This window comes from Poecilia reticulata, linkage group LG8 (assembly GCF_000633615.1).
Source record: "Poecilia reticulata strain Guanapo linkage group LG8, Guppy_female_1.0+MT, whole genome shotgun sequence".
Classification (NCBI taxonomy): domain Eukaryota; kingdom Metazoa; phylum Chordata; class Actinopteri; order Cyprinodontiformes; family Poeciliidae; genus Poecilia; species Poecilia reticulata.
The window spans coordinates 7526624-7553830 of NC_024338.1; the positions used below are offsets into that span (position 1 = coordinate 7526624).

The 27207-nt window shown below is 39.8% G+C and overlaps 1 protein-coding gene across 5 annotated transcripts in view; it reads right to left on the reverse strand.

The window, feature by feature from the left end:
• The window catches only part of LOC103468414 (RNA binding protein fox-1 homolog 2-like), a 64970-nt gene that overhangs the window by 10962 nt on the left and 26801 nt on the right, over nt 1-27207 (reverse strand). For all 5 annotated transcript variants that reach the window (XM_008415488.2, XM_008415486.2, XM_008415490.2 and 2 more), the window contains 4 exons: nt 18101-18298; nt 13495-13662; nt 13044-13097; nt 12168-12260 (listed from right to left, as the gene is read on the reverse strand). In XM_008415488.2, coding sequence (XP_008413710.1) covers nt 12168-12260; nt 13044-13097; nt 13495-13662; nt 18101-18298 — 513 coding nt within the window. The remainder of the gene's footprint in view (nt 1-12167; nt 12261-13043; nt 13098-13494; nt 13663-18100; nt 18299-27207) is intronic.

Genomic DNA, 27207 nt, shown 5'->3' on the forward strand with positions numbered 1-27207 from the left:
AGAGCGCTGGTTGATTTCCTTGTGTAAACATCTACTTTTCATGTTTAGCGATTTCAGTCTGAAGTTTGTTTTGAACCTTAATGATGCCATGAGGGACGTTTCTAAGGAAAACATTACAATATTTCTACTTAAACGGGAGGAATGTCACAAATTGAGCTATATAGAAACACATTTTTTTTAGTGACTGGGCTATTTGGAAATCTGATGGTTTTTGCCATCAGTGAAATCATCAAACTTATAACGGTTCAAGCTAGCAGCAATAATTTTCTCTGTAGAAGTTTTACTGATGGAAGAAAACTCAGTTAGATATGCGTGAAATCAGAGTAATCTGTAAAATCATAAGAATATTCTAGAAAAGAAGCTGTACTTAATACAACTCTGCATTATGACTGCTAGAAAAAAGAGAGCATGACTTTCAACAGAAAGGCTAAACATTTTATAGCTTATTTTCTATTAATCTTTTGAGTTTTTAGCTTCTGTCTGCCATGGACAATTCTGGTTCTGCAAAAGTTTGTAATTTTGAAAAAACTAATAGTTAAAAAAATCTCTGTAAGAAATTAACAGAGGCTGAGGTGTACACATAGCAATGCTAACCATGCTACTAGTTCTATATCCTAAAAAAAAAAAAAAAAGCTAAAGAATCTGTGGGTCATTTTCTTCATTGTTTCTTCCTCTAATTTGTAATTTTTTTAATGAAAATTTGGAATTTGTTAATTTATCATGACTAGAAAGGCTAGAAAAATTAGCTGCTAGTTATGGTTCTTAAATACAAGCTAGCTAAAATTTGTGTAAACAGGTCAAAACATAAAAATTGTAAACTGGGAATAGATCACAAATTTTTGATTGGTACATCGGTACAGCATCACCTTCCAAAAATAACGGCCCAAGTCATTTTTTGACCCAAAAGAAAATTGGCAAAAAAATGACTTGGGCCTTTTTTTTTTTTTTTTTTAGGAAGGTGACGATATAACACACAGAGAGCTGTAGAAAGTAATAAGCCAGTAATACTCTATTCTCTAATATTTTAGATCCTAAACAGGACCTCATTGTTATCTAGTCTTCAGCATCAGTAATAAAAATAAATAAACTCTGCTTTATTACAGAATGAGAGCATTAGCAGTCAGGGGTTTGGTCCATAACCAATAAAAAAATCTTTAAAATTTGCCCACATAGCAACATTAAAAGGTCGAGTTAAACACCGACAAAGGCACTAAAAGTGAAGCMTTGTGTTTAAGACAACAGCAGATTAGGTCTGCTGTTTGGCTGGCTTAGCGTCAGACTTATAAGATCGCGCTTAAATTGTCAAAAGAAACTTGAAACAAGAGTAAATATCTAGATTTCTGAGATCATGTCTGAGCAGGATGTTAGGAGTTATGATCTACCTCTGCAGACATTAAAACGTCACGGATGTGCAGTTAAACTACACATCACCAGAGGCGACTTGACTCTGTGTCTGTTTGTGGGTAAAAGTGKATGGAGGTTGTTAAGGTGGTTTTCAGTCATGCAACAAGAAGCAAGCTGTGCAGTGAAGTTTCTGTCGGTGGTTCTGAAGGGATGTGTGAGGGCGCGCAGCAAAGGAAACCCAGCTGTTTATTTTTCAGCATGCGCAGACTAACAAAATGGGGCTCTCATCGAAGCTGTGTGTATGTCCTGTGCATGCTTCCTGCTTTTTTTCCTTTTAAGGTTTTCTATCAAAGATGGCTGATAATCTCCTTTCTGAGCTTCAAAGGCTCACACTTTGGTTCCCTTGATGTTTCCTCGTCTCCCCTTTGATGGGCTTTWAGAGAGGGAGACTGTGGTTCTCCGTAATACGCCGTCCTGTCTGAGCACGCTGCCCAAGTTGCACGTTTTGACTGTTTGGGAAGCCAAAGATTAACGACCTTTTGGCAGAACTCACAGAGAGGGTGTGCTAGCATGCGGCAAATGGAGGAGAGAGACGGGGTCGAGGAATGAGCGCGTTTGAGCACGCACACCCACACACACCACTCTCCCATTTAGAGGGGGAACCATTAAAGCCTCGGCTGCTGTTCGCATTGCCTCGCCTGGTGAGTCACGTTCTTTTTCTGCAGAGCTTCATTCAAATGGAAATGAGGTTTACCTCATTTTTCCCTCATCGCAGATGTCAAGGTCAGGGGCGAATGACTCAATTAGCCTAGCTAGCCTGCCTCACACAGCTGTCCAGATGTTGCAGAATGGAAACGTTGTGAGAGAGGAATCAAGAAATCCCTTCAAATGGAGGAGGAGCGTTTTCTATATGTGATCAGCTACCAGTTCACTTTAGTGGATGTAAATGGTGGGTCTGTATACGGCGCCTTGCAAAAGTATTTACACCCAATGAACTTTTTACTCATTTTGTGACATTGCGACAAGTACTATTTGTAATGTTTTTTATCTGGATTTTATGTGGCAGACCAACATAACAAAGAAAAACAAAAATGATGAATGGATATTAAAATATTTGAACAAAACTAATCTGGAAAGTGTCGTGTACATTTGTATTCAGTCCATTTAAGGTGATACTCCTGAATAAAATCCACAGCAGCCAATTGTATGGAGCTAAATAGGAGCAATAAAGTTTGCTAAAACATTTGTTTTTTAAAGTAAACTAAAAAAGTTGATTTAAAACACACACAAAAAACAAACTAAAGAGAAAAAAATCGGAAACTGAAAAAAAACAACTTTGAATCTGAAAAGTAGACTTAAACTTATTTTTCAATTTCAATTTTTTTTTCATTTTCAAAGCTTTTTTCCCCAACTTGAACTTTGTTTTACAGTTTCAATGTCTTATTTTTTTAACCAATTTTATGGCACTAATTTAGCTCCGTACAATGGCTTTAAGACATCGCCTACTTTGCACACAGAGTCCACGTTTGTGCTTTAATTTTAGAGTAGATGCAGCTGTTGTTCAGCTAAAACTGACAAGACGGGCTTTATACTTTATTGAAATTGACTAAATGATGCTGTAGCTCCTACTGCACAGATTTCTTCAAAGAGCTGTAGAAGCTGATGGCCATGGGCGGGAATTGTCCTTTTTTTTCAGCTTGTTGAGCTTTTTTTAAGTCACTGGATCTGATGCCGTTGGTCTAGGAGAGACTGCAGTTTTCTGTTGGATCACCGATGTTTCAGGTCTAATGAAAACAACTAAAAACGATCAAATATACGTTGAAAACAACGTATAGTTTTCACATCATGATCTTGCGCTACTTTGGTAGTTGGTCCATCACATAAAATACCAGTGAAATGTATTGAAGTTTGTGGTTGAAGCAAAATCCAGTGACGTATGAATACTGTCCCAAGGCACTGCATATGTACACAGTGATAAGTGCATTTAGGTCATGCATAACCAATGAAATGGGACATGAACACATGCAAATCAACAGAGACCAATATGGAAGGCAAACTGTTAATGATTTTGAAAACATTCATCCTTTCTCATCCCACTTTTGCCCTCCCAGTCCAGCCTGGCCGATAACTCCGGACAAATAAACCCAAACTAAACAAAAAAATAAAACAAAAACCCAAATCACATTTCCATATGAAACCAAACTTGTGGGGTTTACGTACCTAAAAGAATAAATGCAGTTTTAAATGAAATACAAAAAGAGAGGGAGAGAAAGAGGGGGGTGCAAAAAACATTTGTTTGACAAAATTAATAATCATCTAAACAAAAAAATTACACACAGCCATATACGGGCGCATCACATGACCCAGAGTGAGTTACAAACTAAATCAACCAAAAAATAAAAATAATAATTCTTAGCCAATCAGCAAGCTTCGGATGCAGAATAGAGACCAATCAAAACAATCGGAGCACTCCCACGTCAAACACATAAGAGACAAAGATGAGACGGGAACGTTAGGGGTGAGGGATGCAGGTGAGAGGTAAAGAGACAGAGCCAGTCCGTATTCAGAAACAGGGAAACATAAAGATGGAAAAAAAGAGGGAAAATAAGTTTACACAAGCAACACAAGAAAAAAAAAAATCAATAAATTACTGTTGAAAACGTATATATACCAAAGTGCATCATTCAAATAAAGCAATTACATTTGGTGACCATTCTCCTGAAAAAATCTCATCATATGTGGTGGGTTGAGAAACAGAGCACCAAAGGATGGAGGGAACAGAGAGACAGCGAGATACAGAGGGAGAGATAAAGGTAGCAGAGGAAGAAAGAAGCAGACAGAAAGAGAAAGAGAGGAAGAGAGAGCAATTCTCATTCCCAAAAAAAGGAGGAAAGTAAAAAAAAACAAACAAACATGAGACACTTTGCCAGGCATTAAAATTTCGTGTCACAAACTTAGGACCAGTACACTGTAACTACTACTACGACTACTAATACACAGACAATCCACTACAAGAAAACCAAACCAAAAAGAAAAGAAAATGGCAGCAGAAAGACCCAAAACAGCAAAGGTAAACCCCATATCGGTTTAGAGATGCATATGGTTAGAAAAAAACAAAAACAAAAAGCTAGCTTGATCAGGTGAGTGACCAGAAGTCAGTTGCACCAGCTCTTCATTCTCTGAATATTTTTGAAGTTTAATAATCTGAGTTGCTTTAAATTAGTCCATGTTGGATAAAACAAGAGGCATGACGACATTTTGTGGCACCACATGAAAAACAAAAACCCAAGTAAAATCTGCTTTGTGATACGCTGTAAAATTATTGTCACAACGTGACTTGATCTAGTAAAGTTGTTGTAAGCTAACATAATGAGCCCTAGATATAAAGAACACTAAGCTGCAAAAGTGCTAAAGAAGCTTTGACCACTTTAAATTATTTGTGTGGAAGCATTTTCAGTGGCAGGTGCAAAAAGGAAACAATGACATACAATGTAAATGATTTTTAAGCGATGCGAGAATACAGCATCTGGCTAGTGCTAAAGTAGGAAAGCACCAAAACAAACACCGTCAGTGCTAAGCTAAGGGGGGCTCAGAGTCTGAACTTAAATTCAGTTTGGTACTTGGTATAAAATAAAAACAATACAAAAAGAAAAACATGAACACCCTGCTAAGCGCAGAGAGAATAGCACATCTGGCTAACTATTAGCCGCTAATGATGCCAAAGTTAGCCTGGGTGCTTAACCAGAGGGCTATTTAAGAAGTTTTTTCACAAGTCTGAACAGCTTTTGACCATATTTACTTAAAATGTTCAAATATGTAATAGACAATTTTACACTTCACAAACTTTCGCTATATATAACTCTACACTTTCTGAAAAAAACAAAAAAAACAAAAAAAAAACCTTCTATTAATGCTCATTTTGCATTAGAACTAATTCAGAACAAGACAACCAAATATTTTTACATTTACAGACGAGGCAAACATGGACACAAATATCTTCTGGGATATTATTTACAGATTTTGAACACAAAACTCGGTTTGTCATCTGTAAAAGTGCTTTTTTTCGGTGCATAAAAAACGGTGGAAATTGTTAAGTCCAAGAAAAATACAATTACAGCTAAGTGTATCATTTTTGGCTTAATGCTATTTAAAGCAATAAAAGGTCATTTACATTTCGTCTGAAAGTTATGACTAAGTTTGACAATCAATATTCAAAAATATTTGGTGTAACTAAGCTAACTGTGAAAACAACTTTGCATTTGATAAAACTGCTGCAGCTTGTTGAGTGTATTTAACTAAAGATCCTCTTGGTTCTGCTGTCAGGCAAAACAGTAGATGACTGCGAAATAAGTGGAAGAACAACTGGTAAATTAACCTTTAGTGGAGCAACCAAGTAAAAAAACAAAAACAAAAAAACTGGCAAACGGTATGAACAAATTTATGAAAAACTGGTGCAACTCAGATTTAGAGATTTCTAATTTAAATGTTCATATAAAGTGAAATTAAAATGATTAAAATTTACAGTGCCTCGCAAAAGTAGTCAGAACAAATGAAATATTCCACAAGATGTAACTTTAAAAACACTTTTTTGGCCTCAATTTGCTGTCTATCCTGTCAACATTTTGCCATCATGTCTTTGCCACATATTGTTTGTTTCATAATTTCACTCATTTTCCGACTACTCCACATAAAATCTAATAAGAGCACAATAAAGCCTGCGATTCTCATGCAGAAAAAGAAAAAGTTCAAGAAGTTTGAATTCTTTTACCAGGCACTGTAGCTATTCAAAATGTTCCTCTCGTTGAGATCATGTTGTACAAATTTATAAACTCCTATAAATTTTTTATTTTTTTTTAAGTCAGGCAGGGGCGTCACGGCCTCGTCTGCCAACGCGGTGCACCAAGCGCCGCGTCTGGCCTCACGTTAGGACATCAATCATACGCCTGCGTGAAATCCTTTCCTTTATCAGCAGAATCTCAAAGTCTCAATGGCTCCAACTGCTAAACGTTTGAAATATCTTTGCCTAAAGCAAACAGGCCAGTTAAAAATAAAGAAAGAAAAAAGGAAAGAAAAAAAGGAAATGAGAACAGCCTTATTTGCCCTGCAGATTTGCATTCGCGGAAAGAAACTGTGGGCAGCAACAGGGAGCAAAGCTTCACATCCTTTCTGATGGGGTTTCATTATACGAGAAGATGAATGCTGCACATATCGAGTCCAATGGAGAATTAATGTGTCATTGCATAGAAGGAGGTGATTACATTCAGTCATTCCCAGTGAGGTGTTAATGACGTAGTGTGAACAGGGTATTACACTTAGTTAAACATGTCATGTCCACCTGTCTGTGCGTATATATATATAGATATGTGTTGCGTTTACTCTTAAAGGGGCCAGACACAATAAAAAAAATCAAAAATAAAAAAAATAAATCACACGTGGAGATGTCATGGCGCTCGCTCTGACTGCACTAGCCTGGAAAGAATACTGTCAAATGCCTTCTTTTCAAGGGATCAGTTCAGTGATAGATGTTTGTACACAACTTACCGTTGCCGAGGAAACAGCGAGTGGTTACCGTGGAGACTGACAACAACACACAGAAGTCGTCAGGGAAACAGAAAAAATATAATAAATAAAGGAACAAATCATCCTAGGAATAAAAGAAACCTAGTTGTCCCCCTGATTGCCAACATTTGAAAAATAAAAAAAACAAACAAAAAATTTAAAAGAAAACCTGACTGCAGCAGTGTCAGCTTAGAGCAGACTGAGGGAGAGGAGAGAGGAGAGAAAAGGAAGAGAGGGGTGCGGGGGATGCTAACTCTCAACGCTCAAACCACCAGTTTGACCAGTAGCAGATCTGGTTCACTGGAGAGGGTGATTAAAACAAACATCGTCCACCACAAAACAAGAACAGCAAAATGAGTTTGTTGCTATCGGTTATAAGCGAGAGCACTTTTAGTAAGATGAGGAAACGATTCTCATTCTAGCAGTGAAGTTACAGCATGAAGGAGAAAGTGTGTGTTGGGACACTGGGCTAAATTTACCATCTTTTACCAGTCACCATGAAGGCAGTCACTACAGTAAAAAAAAAAAAAAAAAAAAAAAAAAAAAAGAAGCTTAAAATAAAATATGAGAGTTTGGCAAAGATGAGGAGAAAATAAATTTAAAAAGCTACATGTTAACGTCAGATAAAATGAAAATAAAAAAAGACAAACATGACTGGCAAGAAGATCACAGAGGTTTGTGTGAGAAAGAATGAGTCAAAACAGAGAAAAAAAGAGAGGGTTGAAGAGGACAAAGGTCGCACTCTTTTTTCAAACTTTTCTACAATTTTACACATGTACAAAGAACACAAAAATAAGTTCACACTTCAGTCATTTATCATTCCAGAAGGGGGAAAAAAAAGGTCATGCAGGAACAAAAATTTTGATTGGTCAGATTCATCTGCCAAAACAGAACAAAAGCAAGAGGTGCAGCGTACGAAAACGCTCAGTCAAATTTAATTCAAATTTAACTTAATGCGTCCCGTTCAGGAGTCTGGAATGCTTTGGGTTGGACCGAGTCCGCAGGGTCAGGCATGCACAATCGCTTCCCATCCACTTCCACCACAAACATCCATGCAGTGAGGACTGACTGTTCGTATTCACTGATGCCCCACAGCACAACCATCAGCCTGCATGCAGAGCTGCAACACTACCTGTGCACACACAGAACTCAGCCTTCCACCTTTTACTGCTGCGATATACGACTAAAACTCTGCGCTGCGGAGAAAGCGTCACTTTCCTCAACGCTCCGACAACAGCAGATCGCCCACAAACGACTCGGCTCGGAACAGGAGCCGGTCTTCAGGGTCAACAGGGACGTTCTCTCCTCTGGTAGTTAAGTTTTTTCCTCCCTCAACATTCCCGATATGAAACTGCTATTTTGGTAGCTTAACGTCTCATAAGTGGTACAAAAAAAAAGTTCAACTGCAATAACATTAAACTGATTGATACCTAGTACATGTACTCACTGCACTGATTGCAGTTTTCAGGCCGATCAGCGATCTTAAAAAAAAAAAAGCCTCAACAACTCAGTTTTTATTTGTTTTTGTCTGAAAAGTTGCTAAATAAAGCAATGAAATCAATAAGTTGGCATCCGTGGGGTGGCTACTGTTAAAGCACATGTAGATGTGATTTGGTGGCTGGTTTTCAGATCTTTGCAGAACTCCCAAAATTAAGGAAATCGGAGCTGATTTATTGCTGCACCCATAATGCAGACAGAAAACACTAATGCAACACCACTTAGTAAAATATCTAGGTTTCCTTGAGCAAAAACGAATTKTTTAAATGACCCTGCTGGACTCTCTACAGCTAGCCCACCTGGGAAAATAATAATAATAATGATAATAATGATGCTGAATGCTGGGGTCCCTCAAGGCTGTGTGATCGGTCCACTGCTGATCAAATTATCATACAAAACTGCAGGTCCACGTTTGATGAAAACCTGACTGTCAAATCAGTGGATGATACCATAGAAGTGGAGGAACTGATTAATCAACGTCCAGACATGAAGTCAAACAGTTTCTGAACTGCTGCCACCAGACAGACTGGCACTAAAATGATTCCTTTTATATCCTTGCAACCTTTGTTATACATTTTATCCAATTTGTGTTTTCTTCTATTTTATACATTTCCGCTCCAAATTGTTCAAGATGTCAGAGAAACTCAAACGCATTTGTCTACCATTAGCCACATGAGTAAATAATCTGAATTGATCATCTCACCAAGGTTATTTTCTCTACTACAACACAAATGGTTCAGTAAAGCCCATGCCTAGAGACGATGGTTTGAGAGGAAAATTTGAAGAAATTATAATATTCATAATTATCTTAGACAAGAAAAGTAATGCGACTATCAGTGGCTTATCCTTAGGCATCCACATGATAACAGAAACAGCCATGGATGGGATGAGAGAAATGAACCGTGTTTGAGAGAGCATCCTATGAGACACTCCATCATGCTTTGTCTATATATATATATATATTATAAATATAATTTATGATAAATATGATGTGATGTGATGACAGGAAAGCAGGTAGTGAACTGTAGTTGGGCCACTTACATGGACACATTGGAAGCATACAGGAAACTGACTTCTTCAAAGCGCAGAGTTTTACCCAAGACAGAGAAAAGTACGTTATAACTTTGAACACAGCAAATCAATGTCTACTCTYGTTTTCGTCTAGGCTACAGTACATGCACAACATGGGAAGCCACGACAAAAGAGCTTAGGCAACTCCCACTGACATGCACCGAGTGATCGCGTGGAGCATTCCTTTCTAAACCATCAGGTTTGCTCAGCCTCTCTAAAAGGCTCTGAGGCCATCTGGAGGCAGCTGTGGTCATGCTGACTAAACAAAGAAACTGATAATGACGCCTCATTACTAAAACTAATCCGCCAGAACAAAACAAACATGCAAGGAAAACATCAGCGTCGACGCTACAGGCTCCATTAGCGCACGGCTATCCATGTTAAAACATGAACCATGCACACCAAGGCCTCTTCAGCTAACCGCATGCCAGTGGACAGGGAGGACACAGAAATGGCAAAAGGCCACATGAAGGTATCAGCATACAGTGTCTTGCAAAAGGAGTTGTACTGATTTAGCTTTGCAAACTTTTTTTTTTCTTACATCTACAAATTTGAAGAGATCTGATTTAAAGTGACTATTAACAGGCACTTGATGTCATGTCAGCTCTAAATAGTTTCAATTATACTGAAAACTATTAAATGGAAAAATATAGAAAATGTTGGTTTAGAATTTTTTTTGTTTTCATAAAAAAAATGTATTAGAAAACTTTTTTTAAAGAAAAATGTAATGACATTTTTCATTTTTCTTTGTTCTAAAAACCAAATGAGAAAGAAGTTATTTTTTTTAAGGTGTACACCAATTGATCGGCTGACCAATCAGGCCTGAATCCCCAAATTTTGGACCGATATTTACACAGGAAATCCATCTCATCCACTAATCTCAGTAACCTCCACAACAGTTTGAAAATCAACTGCTGTTCCCTATTTAGCAACTTTTCAGGCAAAAAGCATGAAGAAAAAAAATTGGTATCGGCATAAAATCTGAAAACTACAATCGGTGCAGTCTTAATTTTTTGCCATATTTTATAGCAGTTATTTGTAAAATTTGCAAGGTACCCTTTGTTTTTTTGTTTTTTTAAATCAAGTCATAATTTTTTACAACTCAAAACAAAGATTACATCAAAGGGTTCTTTGGACTGAATTAAACCTGCTGAGGTCTTGCAATAATTTGGTTGACATGAAATCTGAATAAAACAGAGTGAATAGATCCAAGTCCTATTGCAAGACACCGTAACTTGAGGTCTGCATTTCAGAGCTTCTGAACTGCAAGACAAACATTCCACTCGTTCCGTCCAAAACGCGCTTCAACAAAACTCTGAAATCGTGACCAACTCCAAGCAAGAAGAACAGAAAACATCCTCAGTCTCTCTTCTCTCTCTCATGCTGCCGATCGCCCGGCAACGCTACAGACCATCACCACGGGACGCATGCGACGAGACGACTGAAACACAAACACACACACACACACTCTCTTTTCTTTAATTTTTTGCAGATTTCATGCAGAACCCCACGGGTCAAACAAAGACACTCTGAACATGGGTGAGACTGATGCAGGATGAACTGGCTCCGGTGGCATCCGCTCTGCTTGCTGATTGGCTGAAGGTGGAGGAGAGGGTGCGGGGAGGATGAAGGGAGGGAGGGAATCATGTTGCACCGCAGGATGCAGGTGGCTGCCTCTCTTTCTCAACTGTACTGCAGCAGGAGTTTAAAAAAAAAAAAAAAAAGAAGCATCCAGCCTCATCCATCATGCAGGAAGTGAGTCGCACACGCCCAAAAAGGAGAGTGGGGTGTGGAGGGGGATGGGGGGAATCCCCGTTGTAAGCCCATGCAGAAATCCCAGCTTAAAGTGGTGGATCAAGTAAGATGGGCTGGAAAAAATCCCCTCATTAGAAAACCAAAATCTGCATTCAAACACTCAGCACATGCTTCAGTAGAACAGAAAATGTGTGATTGTATCCAAACAAACCTAAAAAAATAAATAAATAAACAACACACACATTATAACCATTGGAAAAGAATCCAGCGTTGCGTAACAGTGACCATGCGAACGCCAGCATGCTGCTGCTGCAATTACCCATTAGCACCAGAAAGAAAGAGAGAGGAAAAGAGAGAGAGAGAGAGAGAAAGAGAGAGGAAAAGAGAGAGAGAGAGAGAGAGAGAGAGAGGTGAACCCAATGCCACGGAGGAGAAACAAAAGAGCATCCGACTGCAAACTGCCATGCATCATACTTTCACTTTCACCGGGCTCCTCTCTCATGCCCTCCGGTGGTGGCAGCTACACAAACATCATTCCAGCTGCTGCGTGGAAAATCGGTACATCGGCGTGGCTAACGAGGGGAGCGTCGTCGGGGAAACGAAGCCAAGAGGGCCGACAGGTTGGCGTGAAAACAAGGCATGCTTTTGCTCTCGTTCTTGCAACAACCCCTCCCAAAAAAAATAATCCCAGCACATTTAAAAAAAACAAAACAAACAAAAAAAGAAGGTGAGGTCTCTTTGGATTTTAAACAAACAGGAAACAGATTGCAGAGGACTGGGGGAAGAGGGATACCAGTGGGCTGCATCAGAGCATATCACATAAGGGATGATGGGATGGAGACGGATAGGCAGAACTGATGGAGGAGCGGAGAGAGAAGATGAAGGAGAGAGAGAGAGAGAGAGAGAGAGAGAGAGAGAGAGAGAGAGAGGGGGGAAATTACCTCGATTTTACGGCCCTCCACCAGCGTGCCGTGGAGCTTTTCTCTGGCTTTCTCCGCGTCTGCGCTGTTTTCAAATGTCACGAAGCCGAAACCCTGCGGCACACAGCAAGGTTAGAGAGGAAGAGGAGGAGGGGAGAGGAAGGGCGACGGCAGAACGGACCGGGTCCGTTTCTCAATGCTAAAAATATGAGCCAAAACTGTCAACGAAAGAGTACCAACACAATCGTCTCCAATTTAAGTTAAGAATCAATTTGAAAAAATATTCTGAATGCCATCTCAATACCGCTACGCTATCGCCTGTGGTTATGACTGCTGCTTGTGCAACTTTTACTTGTACACGTTTTCCCTCCACCAAATTTTCCTTCGTCATTAGCAATGCCTTCTTAAATCTGCCAACTCGGCAGATTTCCCCATGACTGTGTAGGCCGCAACTTAATATTTTCCTCTCTGAAATGGATTACTGAAAAACAACATCTGTAGTTTGGAAATATAGATGTAGATGCTCCAGAAAGCACAAACAGAAAGAAGCAGCTTTCTTTCATCTTTGCACATGTACACAGAGGGACTTTTTAACCAGAGTTCAAAGGTCAGGCAAAGAAACTATGCCTCGATGCGTCTCATTATTCTTGCAGCAGCAGAGTTTATCGCCGCCGTTCTGTTTTAAATAAAAGCAGGCGGATGATGCAACACATTTTATTAATTTTTTTTGAGTGTGAATACTGCTGAAGTGTGTTTTTTTATTTTTTAATCATACAGTGAGAATCTGGGGAGAAAATCTAATCTGTCAATCAGAGCTCCGACTGCTTTATGGCATCGTGTTCACATCAGAACTGATCTCACCCAGACAAAGACAGATCAGAAAAAGAAACGACTCACCTTTGACCCTCTCTCATTGAAAATAATCTCTACATCCAGAATCTTCCCAAATTGCTGCAAAAAAAAAACACCAGAAGGCAGAATTCAGTAAATATATATCCGAATAATTGAGCATAATTACACAGTAAAGTCTTTTTGAAGCCTGTTTGGAGGAAGGAGGCTTTCAGCAAACGCACACTAGGGGTCACTGTTACACCAAAGACAATTTTCAGCATTAAACTATGTTTATCTGTTGCTCTGTCCCATTTCCCTCCCCATGTTTTGCGACTCACACTAACACACTGACACAGTTAGAAGTTTGGCCCCCTGAACGCATTAGCAGGACCCCCGCGGTCACCTTCCCCTGTGTCCCACTTTCACTCCCTCGCCCGCTCAGAAAGCAGTCATTTCGCCTGAGCGCTCCACCACGCGTCTAGACTGATTTATTGATCCTGCCCGGAGCGGTCCGTACCCCAAACATCTGCCTGAGGTCCGGGTCCCGGAAGCGAAAGGGGATGTTGGAGACGTGGAGGCGCTTGGGGGTCCCCTTGGCCTCCGCGGAGTCTCCTGTTGAGCCGCCCGCGCCTCCTGCAGAACACTGCGCACCCGCCTCGCCCTGAGACGTCTCCTCCGTCTTTCCCTGAGGAGAAATGAGACAGCATTTGTTTTTAAATTGAGATTTAACACCGAAGATTGACAGAAAGCAGAGAATAAAAGTGAAGTAGAAGGAAACTTTTACACAAACATCTGGAAATCCATTCCAAAATAGCTCAAATTCAAGCAGACTGGATGGACGGCGTCTGCAAACTCCAAAATGTTCTATACCATAATCAAAAAAACAAATGAACATACAATTTAAAACTAGATCCCGCTGGTGTTGAAAGCCAAGTAAAATAAATGGGTTTTAAGACGAGCTTTAAAAGTGGACAGTGAAGGGGTCTCTCTGACCTGCAAAGGCAAGTCGTTCCATAACTTAGGGCCCATGACAGAGAAAGCCCTGTCCCCTCTGAGCTTCCTCCTGGATCTCGGTACCTCCAAGAGCAGCTGATCTGCTGACCTGAGAGGCCGATAAGGTATGTAGGGGTGAAGAAGCTCAGAGAGGTAAGCCGAGGCAAGATTATGCAGTGATTTAAAAACAAACATAAGAATTTTAAAATGAATTCTAAAATATACAGGCAGCCAGTGAAGTGAGGCCAGGACAGGGGTCACATGCTCCCTCTTTCGAGTTCCTGTCAAAAGTCGTGCAGCAGCATTCTGTACAAGCTGCAGACGAGAGAGCAGCGACTGACTGACTCCCAGATAAAGTGTGTTGCCGTAATCCAACCGAGTCGAAATAAAAGCATGGATCACCGTTTCAAAATGCTGCCTGGAAAGAAAAGATTTCACTGACGCCAATCGCCTTAAATGATAAAAGCTGGACTTAACCACGACTCTGATTTGGCTGTCCAGTGTCATTTTACAGCACAATCAAGTAACTTGTTTTAAAAATGCTGTGTTTATCAAAAATGACTTTAAAAGAAATTTGACTTCCTAATTTAACACCTTGAAATTGGGCATCTGTCTTTTTAAAATATCCTGCCCTTTCTGAAACTCCGCTTTCAGGAACTCATCACAACATGGCTCCCCTATTAACCCTTTAACATTTTTACCAGCATTTCACTGAGAAGCAGCTCCTCTATAATGAGCTCAGCTGATGCACAGTTCCACCAGGTGTTTGCTGATTGCTGCTGGCTAGTCTGAAGGAGCTGAGCGGTGGAGTCGTGGAAGCTCAAAAGCTTGGAAAGTGCTGTTCTTGGGGAGGAGCCTCGTCCTTGAAGGCGGAGCTAAGTCCACCCAGGTGTTTTGCACAGCTGAATGGTTGCCACGGGAGATTGAAGGATTTCTCAAACATGCATAAAAGAATCAAAGCAACACTCCAGGTATGTTTTTGATGAGGTAATTACAACATGATGCAAGCTCAGAAAAGTCAATTTTATGCAACCCTGCCCTTTTAAGCACCTTTTTTTCTTTTTTTTTTTTACTGGATTGAGGCTAAGGTCTTTGTCAGCCTCTAACAGGCATTTTACATTCTAAATAATCTTTTAATTTTACTAACTCATTTCTTCTGACTTGAATCTGATCAGAGAAGCTAAATTAGTTAAATATTAGGGTGATGTTGAGGAGGCTTTCCAACACTGGGCTTGGAGTTCGTCACCAAAAAGACGCTCAGCAGTTATCAGAAAGGTCTGAGTCCCAAAATGCCGTTAAAGTATAAATCAATTCCAGCATGCCATTCTTATAAAGATGCCAATTAAAACCTAATTTTTATCCCCACAAAACAAATCCCCCTTTTTATATTCTTCCATTACAAATTGAGAAACCCATCTCATTTCCTATCATTAAATTTTATAGATGAATGAGGAATAGTTTTTAATATAAATCTGCCAGAACCATCAATGCAATGACAGCTTTCCATGTTGGGCGAAACACAAACATTTTGTTCTCGCCTGAACAAAGAACCTTCTACCACATGTTTCTCATATCCACTACATGCCTGGTGGTGAAAATAAGCAGGACTTTCTTTCATTGATGGCCTTTCTTTATGGCACTTGTCTCTAAAAGGAAAGATAATTAGTCGCCGTGTCGACAGTGAATCTCAGCAGCTCCTCCAGAGTTACCATTAGCCCGATACTTGCTGTCCTCACCCAGCTGACAGGGCCAGAATCTTTCCTTTGTGTCTTCAGTTCAGTTCATGATGATATTTGGAACAGGGCTGCACCGATTGTCTTCTGGCCGTTCAATCAGTTGATAACAGTGGGGTGACTATTGTTCGGGTTTGTCATGACAGAGCAAAAGGAAGATGGTGGTTGATTTTCAGACCTTTGCGGCGGGAGGTAATATTGGTGAAAAACGTAGGTTTCTCATTTAAATATCGGAAATTCACAGATCAATCAGTGCATCCCTTAAAAAAAGAGCTGTTTATTTCCCTTTCAGTTTTTAGAACATAGGGAAAGACTAGGAAAAAAAAAAAAAAAGAAAAATGTCAAAACTAACCTTTTCCATGCCTTTCTATTTAACAATTGTGTTCAGTTCTTCAACTAAGTTGTGACTAATCGATCGGCCGATTCATCGGTGCACATCTAGTCTCTGTAATGTTCTCTAACAAACCTCTGATGCCTACAGATATATTTATACTCAGAATGTATTCAAATAAAGTAACTACTTTATTGATCACAAAGGGAAATTGGACGCAGGTCGATTTTATTACCTACATTAGGTGACTTCTGAAAGCAACTGATTTAATTTAGGGGTAACAGAGTAAAAGAGGTTGAATATGAATGCTTAAATTCTCTATATAAGAATTTTAATGTAAAAAAAAAAAAAGATGTGGAAACCTTTATAAATTAAATACATGCTGGAGGTTTTCTGACGGTAGTTCAGACGTTGTGGAAAACCTCAGCAGAGTTCTGCATCTCGCTGGAGATCTCGTTTGACATGTCAAGAAACTGATAATCTTCACACCGTTGAGCATGAAAGCAACGTTTATTTATATAGCAAACAATTCTGACACTGAAGCGCAGCACAAACCGGAGCTGCTTTAGATCTTTATCTGTGTGTGTGTGTGTGTGTGTGTGTTTGTGAATGTACAGGGTGAAAAGCAGTGTGCTGTGCTCCATAAACAAATTTCACCGAGCTCAAATTTAATAAATAAATAAATACAATAAAGGTAGCAAATGAATGCTGACATCATGCAAACTGTCCATCTCGCAAATTAAAAGTGGAAGACTAATTAAAAATAGAAATAATAATAATAATAATAATAATCACTTGAGGAAAATGGTTCAGATTCCTCCTGAGAAGCAGCACAATTCTGAGTTTTTTGTTGATGTCGGCATGTTAATATGATGCTGAAACTCTGCTGATGTAAGCTGAACCTGCTTCACCATGTTACTGTCATCTGCTGTTAGCTTCCTAATAGCTCATTTGTATCATTAAAGCTAAACTCATCTCTGGATGATGGGAAGGGTTATTAGATTTTACCTTCTTTGGCAATAAAAATAAAACCCCCACTGCAGGTCGCTGTAAGTAATTCAACTGTAAAGCCATAAAATTACATTTTCATTCATTTAACCTACGCAGATATCGGAAAAAGTGACGAGCCCTGAGCAAACGATCACTTATCCACTGGTGAAACACGGTGGTGGCAGCATCATACTGTGGGGAATGCTGGAAGAGAGGAGGTTCATGTTCCAGCAGACCTATATCCAGCCAGAGCGCCAACAGATCGAAGTGTATTCATGCGCTGGAAAGGCCCAGTCAAAGTCTAGATTTAAATCCAGCAGTTTAAAAATCAAATATCCTTCCAGTCAAATACTTTGGATGATAATGTGACAAAACGCACTAAGGCATATTAAAGTACTTACAAAATAATAATAATAAAAAAAAATCAAATATTATGAAAAAGTCCTGAATTTTTTTGTCACTCATCTAACAACTAAATTATTTTAGAATGATTATTCTGACGATTAATCGACTAATCGGATGAAGAAATTGGCAAATTTGACAAATTTTTCATTTAGTTACTGTAGTCTTTTCCAGACAATATTAGAAATGCATCAAAAGATGAGCAATCTATTCCTTTTTTAAATAAGAAAATAAACAATTTGTTGCCTAAAATGCAAAAACAGCATTTCTTTAGTGAATTTGAACTCTGTGAAGCTAAAACAGTGCTACTTGAGGAGTTCTGTGTAAAACATATTTACAGAGAAAAGTGCATTTATCTTAAATGCAAAATGTATATGTACATATATTTGTTTTGGATTAATTCATGCTCCGATTATGTTTTGTCAGCATACTCCAGTTAGTGATTAGTAGATTACTATATTAGTTGACGATTATTTTAATAACCGATTAATCATGATTCATTCGATTAATCGTCTCCGCCCTAATCTATATAATATACGAGTTTCAGTGTCTCAAATGAGTGACAAAAGGTATTCAACTCATTCAAGGTGATATTAGTTTTGGGGGATGTTCTTGTCAGATTATGAAAACATTTGCTGTCAAATCTCACATATTATTAACAGAGAAGTTCTTACATTGTTGTTGTTGGCTGTAGTCGTGGCTCCGTTAGCACCCGCTCCGACCTCCACTGCACTTTGGCCCGCGGTGGCAAACATGGCCCCCGGACCGAACTCTGTCCCCGGTAGGCCGTTTTGAGGAGGGGGAGGAGGGGGAAAGGTCGTAAAGGGCGGGGCTACTAAACCCTCCTGTCCTCCGGTTGAGTCCTGGGAGCCCTGTAGGATCGGGGATGAGGGTGGTGGGGTGGGGGGTGGGAGGGATTGAGAGAAATTAACAATTATTCTCCGTTTACAGAGTGTAGGCAAAACGAGGAGGGGTAAAAATTCTTGGCATCAAATTTCACACTCGCTCTCCGTCCCTTCCATTTATTCCCTGTCAATAATCCCCTCCCCCACCCTGTCTGTACACCTCCATATCTCTGACAGGCATGTGTTTTCAGTCAGCCAACCATGAAATATTTACAGCAAACCCATCTATTATTAAGAGTCACAAAATTTGATACAGTTTGAAATACAAAGATGTTATCGGGTGGATGAAGGTGAGGAGGGGAATAAAAAATATATAGTAAAATACAGTGACGCGCCAACTGTGGCACGTTCAAAGCCGCTGCTATGCTCTTGTTTCTGCGTTTTCCCGCTTGACTTTTAAAGCAGAAAATAACACAGCGGGCTAAATATACATGTATCCTGTCAGCAGAGCTGCATCTGTATCTGCAGCTGGATGAGCTGCAGATTACAGCAAAACCAATTTGCCAGCGTGTTTCTGGTATTTTTCATGTGTGGTGACTCTGCACTGCTGCTAGACGAAATCATTTTTCACACCCAAGGGCATCTCAGACTGAGCTGTGTAAGAAAAAGCTTTACAGTAAAGAAAGCAAAAGAAATGTTAATAGAGAACAAAAAAAGAGGGAGAAGGGCGTTTTTAACCAGAAAAACCAAAAAGATAAAAAAAATGTTCTTAATAGTCAAGAGTCAACTTCGTGTTATACAATTGATAAAGAGCAACTTTAGGAGCCAACTGCTTTCACTGTAGCAAGATATGAATTATGAACAGAATTTAAGACTTGAATCATAATAGAAATGTGCAAAAATAAAATTGCATATAAAATGTACAAGTAGGAGAGCCAGTAGCAAACACTAACATTGTCCAGCCAGCTGGTGATCAATTTGCATTTACCCACTGTAGATGTAAAATAGCTAGCTAGCAAGCTAGCTAATCTAGCTTGCTAGCTAGCAAGAATATATTAGCAGCTGGTTACAGGTAGCAACAATTGCTGTGAGCCACAGAACGCAGAACATATGTCTGAGCGCGACTCAAACTTTTGTGCAACATTAAAGTCCCGTGAGAAAAATGAAAACCGCATAGAATATACGGGATTAAATTTAAGACCTGTGATTAACACATTTCTTCTTCTTCAACGTTTATTTAGATCTGCCGCTCTCCTCCTTAAGTGACATTGGGACCCCACAAGTTTTATACTCTGTTTGAGGTCTGGCGGGGTCACAATCGCCCCGGTGCGCTTTTGCGAGGTTTAGATTATTTTTTTAAATGTTTTTTGGGAAATGAGAGAGGGGAAAGACATGTGGCAAAGGTTATCGGGCCGTGTTGAACCTGTGACAGGAAAAGTCAAGGACTAAGTCCTTGGGGTTATGCTTTACCCCTGCGCCACTACAGCATCCTCCAAGATTTTTTTTTTTTTTGTGTGTGTGTGTGTGGTTTTGGGTACTGACGGTCTGACAAACAACTGCTCTTTTCCCCATGCTCCTCCTACGCGTTGCGCTAAGATTGCACCAGGATAAAACTCCTTTAGATCAAGAATCTCTTTTACAAGAGTGTCTGACATTGCATTTAAGGGCAACTTATTTTCTGTCATGAATTTAAGACATTTAGGGCTTTAGGTTTAGATGCATGAATTTAAGACTTTTTACTGTCCATATTCCTCAAAGAGCGTGTTTATATCGCACTCTACATTATAAATAGAATCTTCGCTAACTAATCATAATAGTATATATAATGAATCTATTTCAGGTTCGTTCCCGATGATCCCATGGTAATGTCATTTGAACCAGCGATTGGTCCTCTACCATGAGTTGTATCTGGGCTGGTTGAAGCCCGGAGACACTCCGTCTCCAGACAGCCTTTTTAATTAGCCAGAGTAACTAAGATGCCGCAAAGCGACTGGGCTCTCCCTCTAATCCTATAGCCTGACAGCTCGCCGCTCTGCTGCAGTGATGGGCGCTCTGGCAGTAAACAGGCAGCCGAGGCTAAAAGGCCCATCTGCAGCACAGACGGCTTCTGGGGCCTGAGCCCGACAGATAGGGGATGTCGCACAATCCGACGAGCGAGAGATAGGAAGCGCTGGGGGAAAACCCGTGCTGCTGCATCTTATTGTACGTGTTTATTGTCACCAACTGATGAAAACGGAAACAATAAATCTGTTCAAAGAGATAAATGCAAAAGTAACTCGCTGGCCAGGCTGTGATTCCCTGGATGAGAGCACTTGTTAAGGCATGCGAGCTCGTGAGCGTGCGGTAGCCTGTATGAAGCGACGCAAGTATGAAGGCACGGCCTAGCTCGGGGCTTCATTTCATACAGCACACAAAGTGCTGGGCAGAAGGGAGGTAAACAGGATGAATGAAATATTGAGTGGCGATAAAAAAAGAAAAGAGAAGAGGCTGAGTGCAGGGAGAGAAGACTTTATTGACCGCGATGCTGCAATCTAGACTCTGATTATCTACTTGTATCCTGAGGCTGATTTAGTAGCGTGGGGTTCATTTTCTACACCGCCTTAGAGAAGTATTAACACCCTTTGAACTTTTTCTTTGCATTTTCTTCCTTTAAATGTACTTGGATGGAATTTTATGCCACGATTAAAAAGTAAAACAGTTCACATTAAGTCCAACTGGATGGACAATGCCTCAAGTGGTGGGCACTCGTCTGCTAATGCGGAGCCAATTTTCCGTTTTGTGATTTTGCTAACTTAAAAACATTTAGAGCACTTAGATTCCCTTAAATGAATTTTTCCTGAATACATTTTTTCCAGATAAGTTTTGGTTATCGACCGCTAAGAATTCTTCCAGTAGATAGATGTTTGTATTCATGCTCTTATTTTGAAGAGAGAGAAGTCTGTTCCGTTTTCTCTCTTTTTTCACCAATAACTTCACACCAAAAAAAACTTAGAGATCAACATGTAAACATAAGTGCAGTATCTAGGGGCATTATAGAACATGTGAATTATTTCAAAATTAAATTGGTCCTTGAGGGTTATAGGCTTTCAAGGGCAGACATAATTTGATTTGAAGTTAGCGCTTTAGCGTTAGCTCAGTTGGTGTAGCATGTTGGAGGAATTAAAGGTTATGATTCGTGCTATTGCTAAGTTAACAGTGCCCACCACTAATGACGTCAATTCCTACTATTTTGTTTAAGACAAGCGTAGAAAATCCGTTAAAAGAAAGTGAGATTTTTTTGAGAGTTTTGGAAGACTTATTTTAAAACAAATACACAATACTAGAGGACTAAACTAACATATGAGAGCTGTGGAGCTAGAGATGAGATCTCTCCTTGGTGTTTTGCTCTTTATGGAGGAACAGATTAAATCACAGTGAGCTGATATTAGCTGCCTAAAAAGCTTTGCTAGGAAACAGTTCCATCTTTATTGCAGTAATGAGCTGTGCTCCTTTAGTTTCCATGCCGTGACTTTCCAAACTGTGTTGCTACTGGCCAACAGAAATCATACTGATTGTATTGCGGTGGCCAGGAACACTCCGTTCCCTCTAAATCCTCTAGAATCTTAAAAAAAAAAAAAAAAAAAAAGACTTTAGCCGTAGAATTTATTTGACTGAATATTTTAGAGAGTTTAAAACTCTCTAAAATAGAGAGTTTTAGAGAGTATGTCGTCGTACTTATAACTAACCCAAACATAGTCGACACATTCTCCCACATGAGGTGCGGATCTCGGCGGCTCCTCCAGAGTTAGCTGGAGTTTCAATTGCATATCCTTTTACCAAACAGGCAACAGGGATGGGAATTTATCGTTTATCGTGATAAATTCCGTATCGTGATAAGAACTTTGATTTATTGTTGCCTCAATAAATTCCAATGAATTACTTTTTTTWATTTTTTTTTAAATGGTCTGTTTCGTCAAGATTCGTTTTTTTGTTTTTTACGTTTTTCCACAATGTTTGTTCAATGAGAGCATGTGCAGGCCAGTGGTACAAATCAAATTTTTTTATGTGACTGGAGTATTAAAGATGCAAATGGGAATGTTGAGCTGCATTTGTGTTTGTGGGACTAGTATCCAGTCACAGCTACTACCTAAAAGAAAATGGGCGATATGAACTTAAGAGAAACTAAAGACGGCTGAATACAAATGCATAAAAATGTATATTCTTGTTTTCACTTCATAATTATAGTTATACAAAACTTTGTGTTGGTTTAATTTTATAAATTTCCGGGGAAATATAACACCAGAAATCTCTGAAGGCACTGAATTGCTGATCCACACGTGTTTTTTTAATGCAAAAATATCTTAATGCCTCTACACCCAAAAATACAAAATAGGAAACTTTATTGTTCACTAATAGAAGTCTAAATAGCCTAATGGTGTAATAATAATAATAATAATAATAATAATAATGAGACAAACTGAAATCAGCACAAGAGTTGCTGACTAAGGAGCTGCTCACTTCCACATGGCACGATCATATAGTCTAGCAGAGAGAGGGAGAAAATGGAAAAAAGGAAAACAAAAGTATAATGGGAATAATAAAAGTGAGGCCTAAGAGTGGGGCCATATAGGAAATGATGAGGAATTCCTTTTTGGAGTTATAGCTGGCCTGAAAACATCAAGAACACACACTCAAAAAAAAAATTTCCGCTGTGAATTCTGACACTCTGAGATGTGATTTAAACAGACGGCACGAAAATCAAGCTGAGCCGATGCGACAGAGAAGATCACGTTATCAGGCGAAAGGTTATATTCTGGCAACATGACACGACGGTAACAAAAAGTAAAAAAAAAAAAACAAAACTGAAGGAAAAGCACATTCATTAAAGCACTCCACTCATGCACACACAGAAATGCGCAGCAGCTGAGCTACCTGTGACACCATATGGCTTTCTGTACACACAGAGCGAGGCGATACGGGGGGAAGGGAGAGCTTTCTCGCCTCCAACTCCAGCCTCCAACTCCAGCTTCCTAAAGCGAAGACAGAACTGACAGCCACGTAGTGAAGCTGCTGAAGCTCATCAATCACAGTAATACATGATAATTAGACTAGTGGAACCGACTGCCGTCTGCAGAGAGAGAGAGCCGCTCTACTTATAGGTTGAAGTCCTGCGAATCGTCTCGTTTCTTTCTCTGCGGTTCCAGTAAGTGGTGTTTACCTTCATCTCCCATCTTCCTAACAAAGCCCCCCAAATCTCCCCCATCCCAACCACCTCGACTCCCTTTGCTTGATGAAACCCAGGCGGTAATTTCTCCTGTAAACCACCAGCAGACACCATTACAGCTTACAGCTCCGTCTGCGTCGCCATGTCCATCAAAGGACAGGCCACAGCCTATTTCCTTATATGGTCGTGTATGTGTGGGCCTCTCGCCCCACCATTCGTTCCATTCAAAACCAACCAATTTATTAATCAGATACGCCTTTAAGTATTTGGAAAAACCATTCATACCCTCTGAAGTTTGTCGTGATTGAACCACAAACCTTAGTGTATTGGGACAGAGCAGCATCATGGAGTGATTATTTGTCAAAAGGAAGGAAAATATGATTTTTTTTTTTTTAAAACGGCCTTTCACTTAAAATAAATAAAGAAATAAAAATCTGACAAGTCTGGTGTGCGTTTACATTCACCTCTGATCTAATCTGAGCAGAAAGAAAGAAAGAAAGAGAGGAAGAAAGAAAGAACGGTATAGAAAGCAAGATAAAAAGAAAAAGAGAAAATGGTCAAAGATCTCATCTTTATACAGATAGTAAATGTACGGCACTTGAAATATAATCATCCATTAAATCTGGAATCCAAGCGACTACTGCACACATCGATGCTGCAACGACTAAACAACATTAATCAAATTGGAAATCTGAGGCAAAACTTGAGGTCATGTTTAAGTCTCATCTGATGGAGCCTGACATCATTTCCTGTGGAGGATAAGGAAACATTTCATTCTCTGGATGTGCAAAGCTGGTGGACAATAAAACACTGAAAAAGAGCTGCAGATTTTAAAATCTTATCTTTTCCACTTCCCAACTTTTTTTTCTTTTTATGTTAGTCTGCCATAAATCAATAAATACACTTTTGTGAGGCACTGTAAACACATTTTATGTAGTTTTACAGCAGCGCAGCACAGATGGTGTAATAAAAGATAAAATAAAACAAAACTTTCCCTACAATACACGGAACAATGAGAAGTCGAAAATGCAGAGTCAGGTTTTTGAGCCACTTTACAGTACATTTAGTCGCACACTGCGGCCCCCGCAGACCCGCATTTGTTCTCATTAGAACCGCTCATTGCAAGTCTTGTGTTCTCCTTCTGGCGACAACTAAAAACTGCCTGGGACCCTCCAGGAGTCCCGCAGATTCACATGGTCTCACACACAGGCTTCACATAGCCTCTGGGACTTTTAAAAAAAATTTTTTTTTTTTAATTTAAGATTTTGTCTGAGCTCAAAAACACGACTGAAAGAAGCGTAAAGCGTACGTGAGAATCAGAGACGTTCTGCCGTGAAACTGGAACCTCGTGACTCAAACAAACCGGCCGATGTCGCTCGGCGCCAGCAGCTTTTGTGGGCCTGCTGAGATCTGTGACACGCGGCTCATCGGTTATTGACAATTCTGATCAGCGTCAGCGTCGGCGTCGTTATCATAATCAGAGGGACGGGGCTTTTCTTTATGTCACCCTGGGCAACGAAGCCTAAAAATACAAACATGTGCCGATGTTTTAGATTATCCTGTTTCTGTCTTAAACCTATTATAGCTGAGACTTTTTGTTAAATAGAATATTAAAAAATTAGTCCAAGATATTTTAAAGTATAAATAGGAATATAAATTTAATATAAATTATTGGCAAATAAATCAAGAGTGGTAAGGCTTTATATATGAAGCCACAAGACTGTTTGGATGGATAGAAACCAGGTTGTCCAAATAAAAGAATAGGGTTAATATTAAATGATGCATCAATTAGAGATGCAGCAATAAATTGACCCCAATTCCCTTAATTTTGGCCAATACTTGTGTCTGAAACCGATCTTATACAACAATCTTATTTGCCTCTGCAAAGGTGTGAAAATGCGCTGTCATCAATATCCACTTAGCAACTTTGTAGCTGTATTTAGTGAAAAAAAGAAATGGAATAGTTTCCACTTACATGATTTATTGATTTGGCATGTCCTAAATCAATACATCGATTCATGAACGTCAATACCCATGAATGTATTGTAATTTGCATTAGTGGAAGAAATGTTTCTGTAGCGGATCGGCCACCAAATCTGGCTCCTACCCAGGGGCCCTTAACCTTGTAAACCCGACCCTGGTCGCTCCTCTACGATGTTTTAGATGTTCCAGACATGCTGCTGGGCCGTTCGGACACATCGCCGCGTTCCACATCGACGCGACACGCAGAAGGACTTTCACACCTCACCTCCGACTACACACAGCCCGAGAGCCTGAGACGGCGGGCGCTCAGAGCGGCGCAAGCGTCGGACGGCAGGGAAGCAGTTAACCCAGAGGTGGAGAGGATTCACACACCACATTAGGCCGGCGGTGCAGATGGCTCTGCTTTGACTGGGATTTCCAGGGTTAGATGGTACGAATACCATTAATCTCATCCTTCGATTCTGTCCGGTGTGATAGGTAGATGATTTGGCTCGGCATTAAGTGCTCCTGATTAAATCTCTGACTAAACTGATTTGTTACTTTGACAAATGTGCAGCACAGCTGGCTCAGAAATCTAAATCTCCACGAGAGGGGTTATTTTAATGTATTTTCTCATTTTAGAAAAAGAAAGAAAATGAGCTCAGAATGGAGGTTTTTCATCCACTTGTGATTTCTTCATTTTTTTTAAATCCAGGCACATCCACGTTTAGATGGTCGCTGCCAATATATGGACATCCAGGTTCAGCCTTCATAGCGGTGCCGTCTAATTCATGTGCTACCTGCAGTTTGTGTTTGCTGGCATCAGCCTGATATGTGCCGACAGCCGGGCAGGTAGCCATTACAGCCCAGCAGGGACGGACGGGAGCACAAAGTTACATCCACCGGCCTGGTGAGACCAGAGAATGGCCGTGCATCTTTCATGTGAACTTTCTGACCGTTTTTTGTAAACACAAACGATAAATATGTGTAAGGTAGATATTTTTACAGCGGTTAGGCTTGAAATGTCTGAATGTAGTTTCATGTCAGTGTATATTAGAAAAGACCAGCACAATGTTATCAATATTTGTCAAAAGACAGGAAGACATATGATTTTTAAACTGTTTTACAAATAAATGAAAACATCTGGTGTGCATTTAAATTAATGTCTGGTTAATATTAACTAAAAGTTAATTTAACTTACTTTCCTTTTTACATCTGAGAAAGATGGAGCGAAAGAAAGAAGACAGAAAAAGGGGAAGAAAGGAAGGATGAATGGACGGATGGACGGAGGGACGGTAGAAGGATGTGGGGAGGGACGGACGGACKGATACATGAATGACCGAATGGACAATCCTTGGACAATCAAATGAATTGGTAAAGAAGCCTGAAAACAAATATCCCTTCACTCTGTCATCTTTCCACACTAATGCAGACAGAGAAAATACTTTTTCCAGACAAAGCAGGATACCACAGTGAAGTCTGAAGGCTTCAACCTTTCTCATAAAAAGCAGTGAATCATGAAATGCTCTCTTTATTTGCCCTTTTTATTATTTTTTTCCCTCAACCCCCAGCGCAACTGGGTAAAACTGTGACTTCAATCTTCAGCAGATAAATTCACGGTTACTTCTACTCTCTAAATAACTCCGGTCGTCTCCAAACCTTCTGGAGACGGGCTGCCAAAAATAGAGGGAGAAAATTTGCAGAGGAGCGGCGTGGCTGGTGGAGTGTCACCTTCACAGTGCGTTCCCACGCGGAACTACCCCTTCTACCC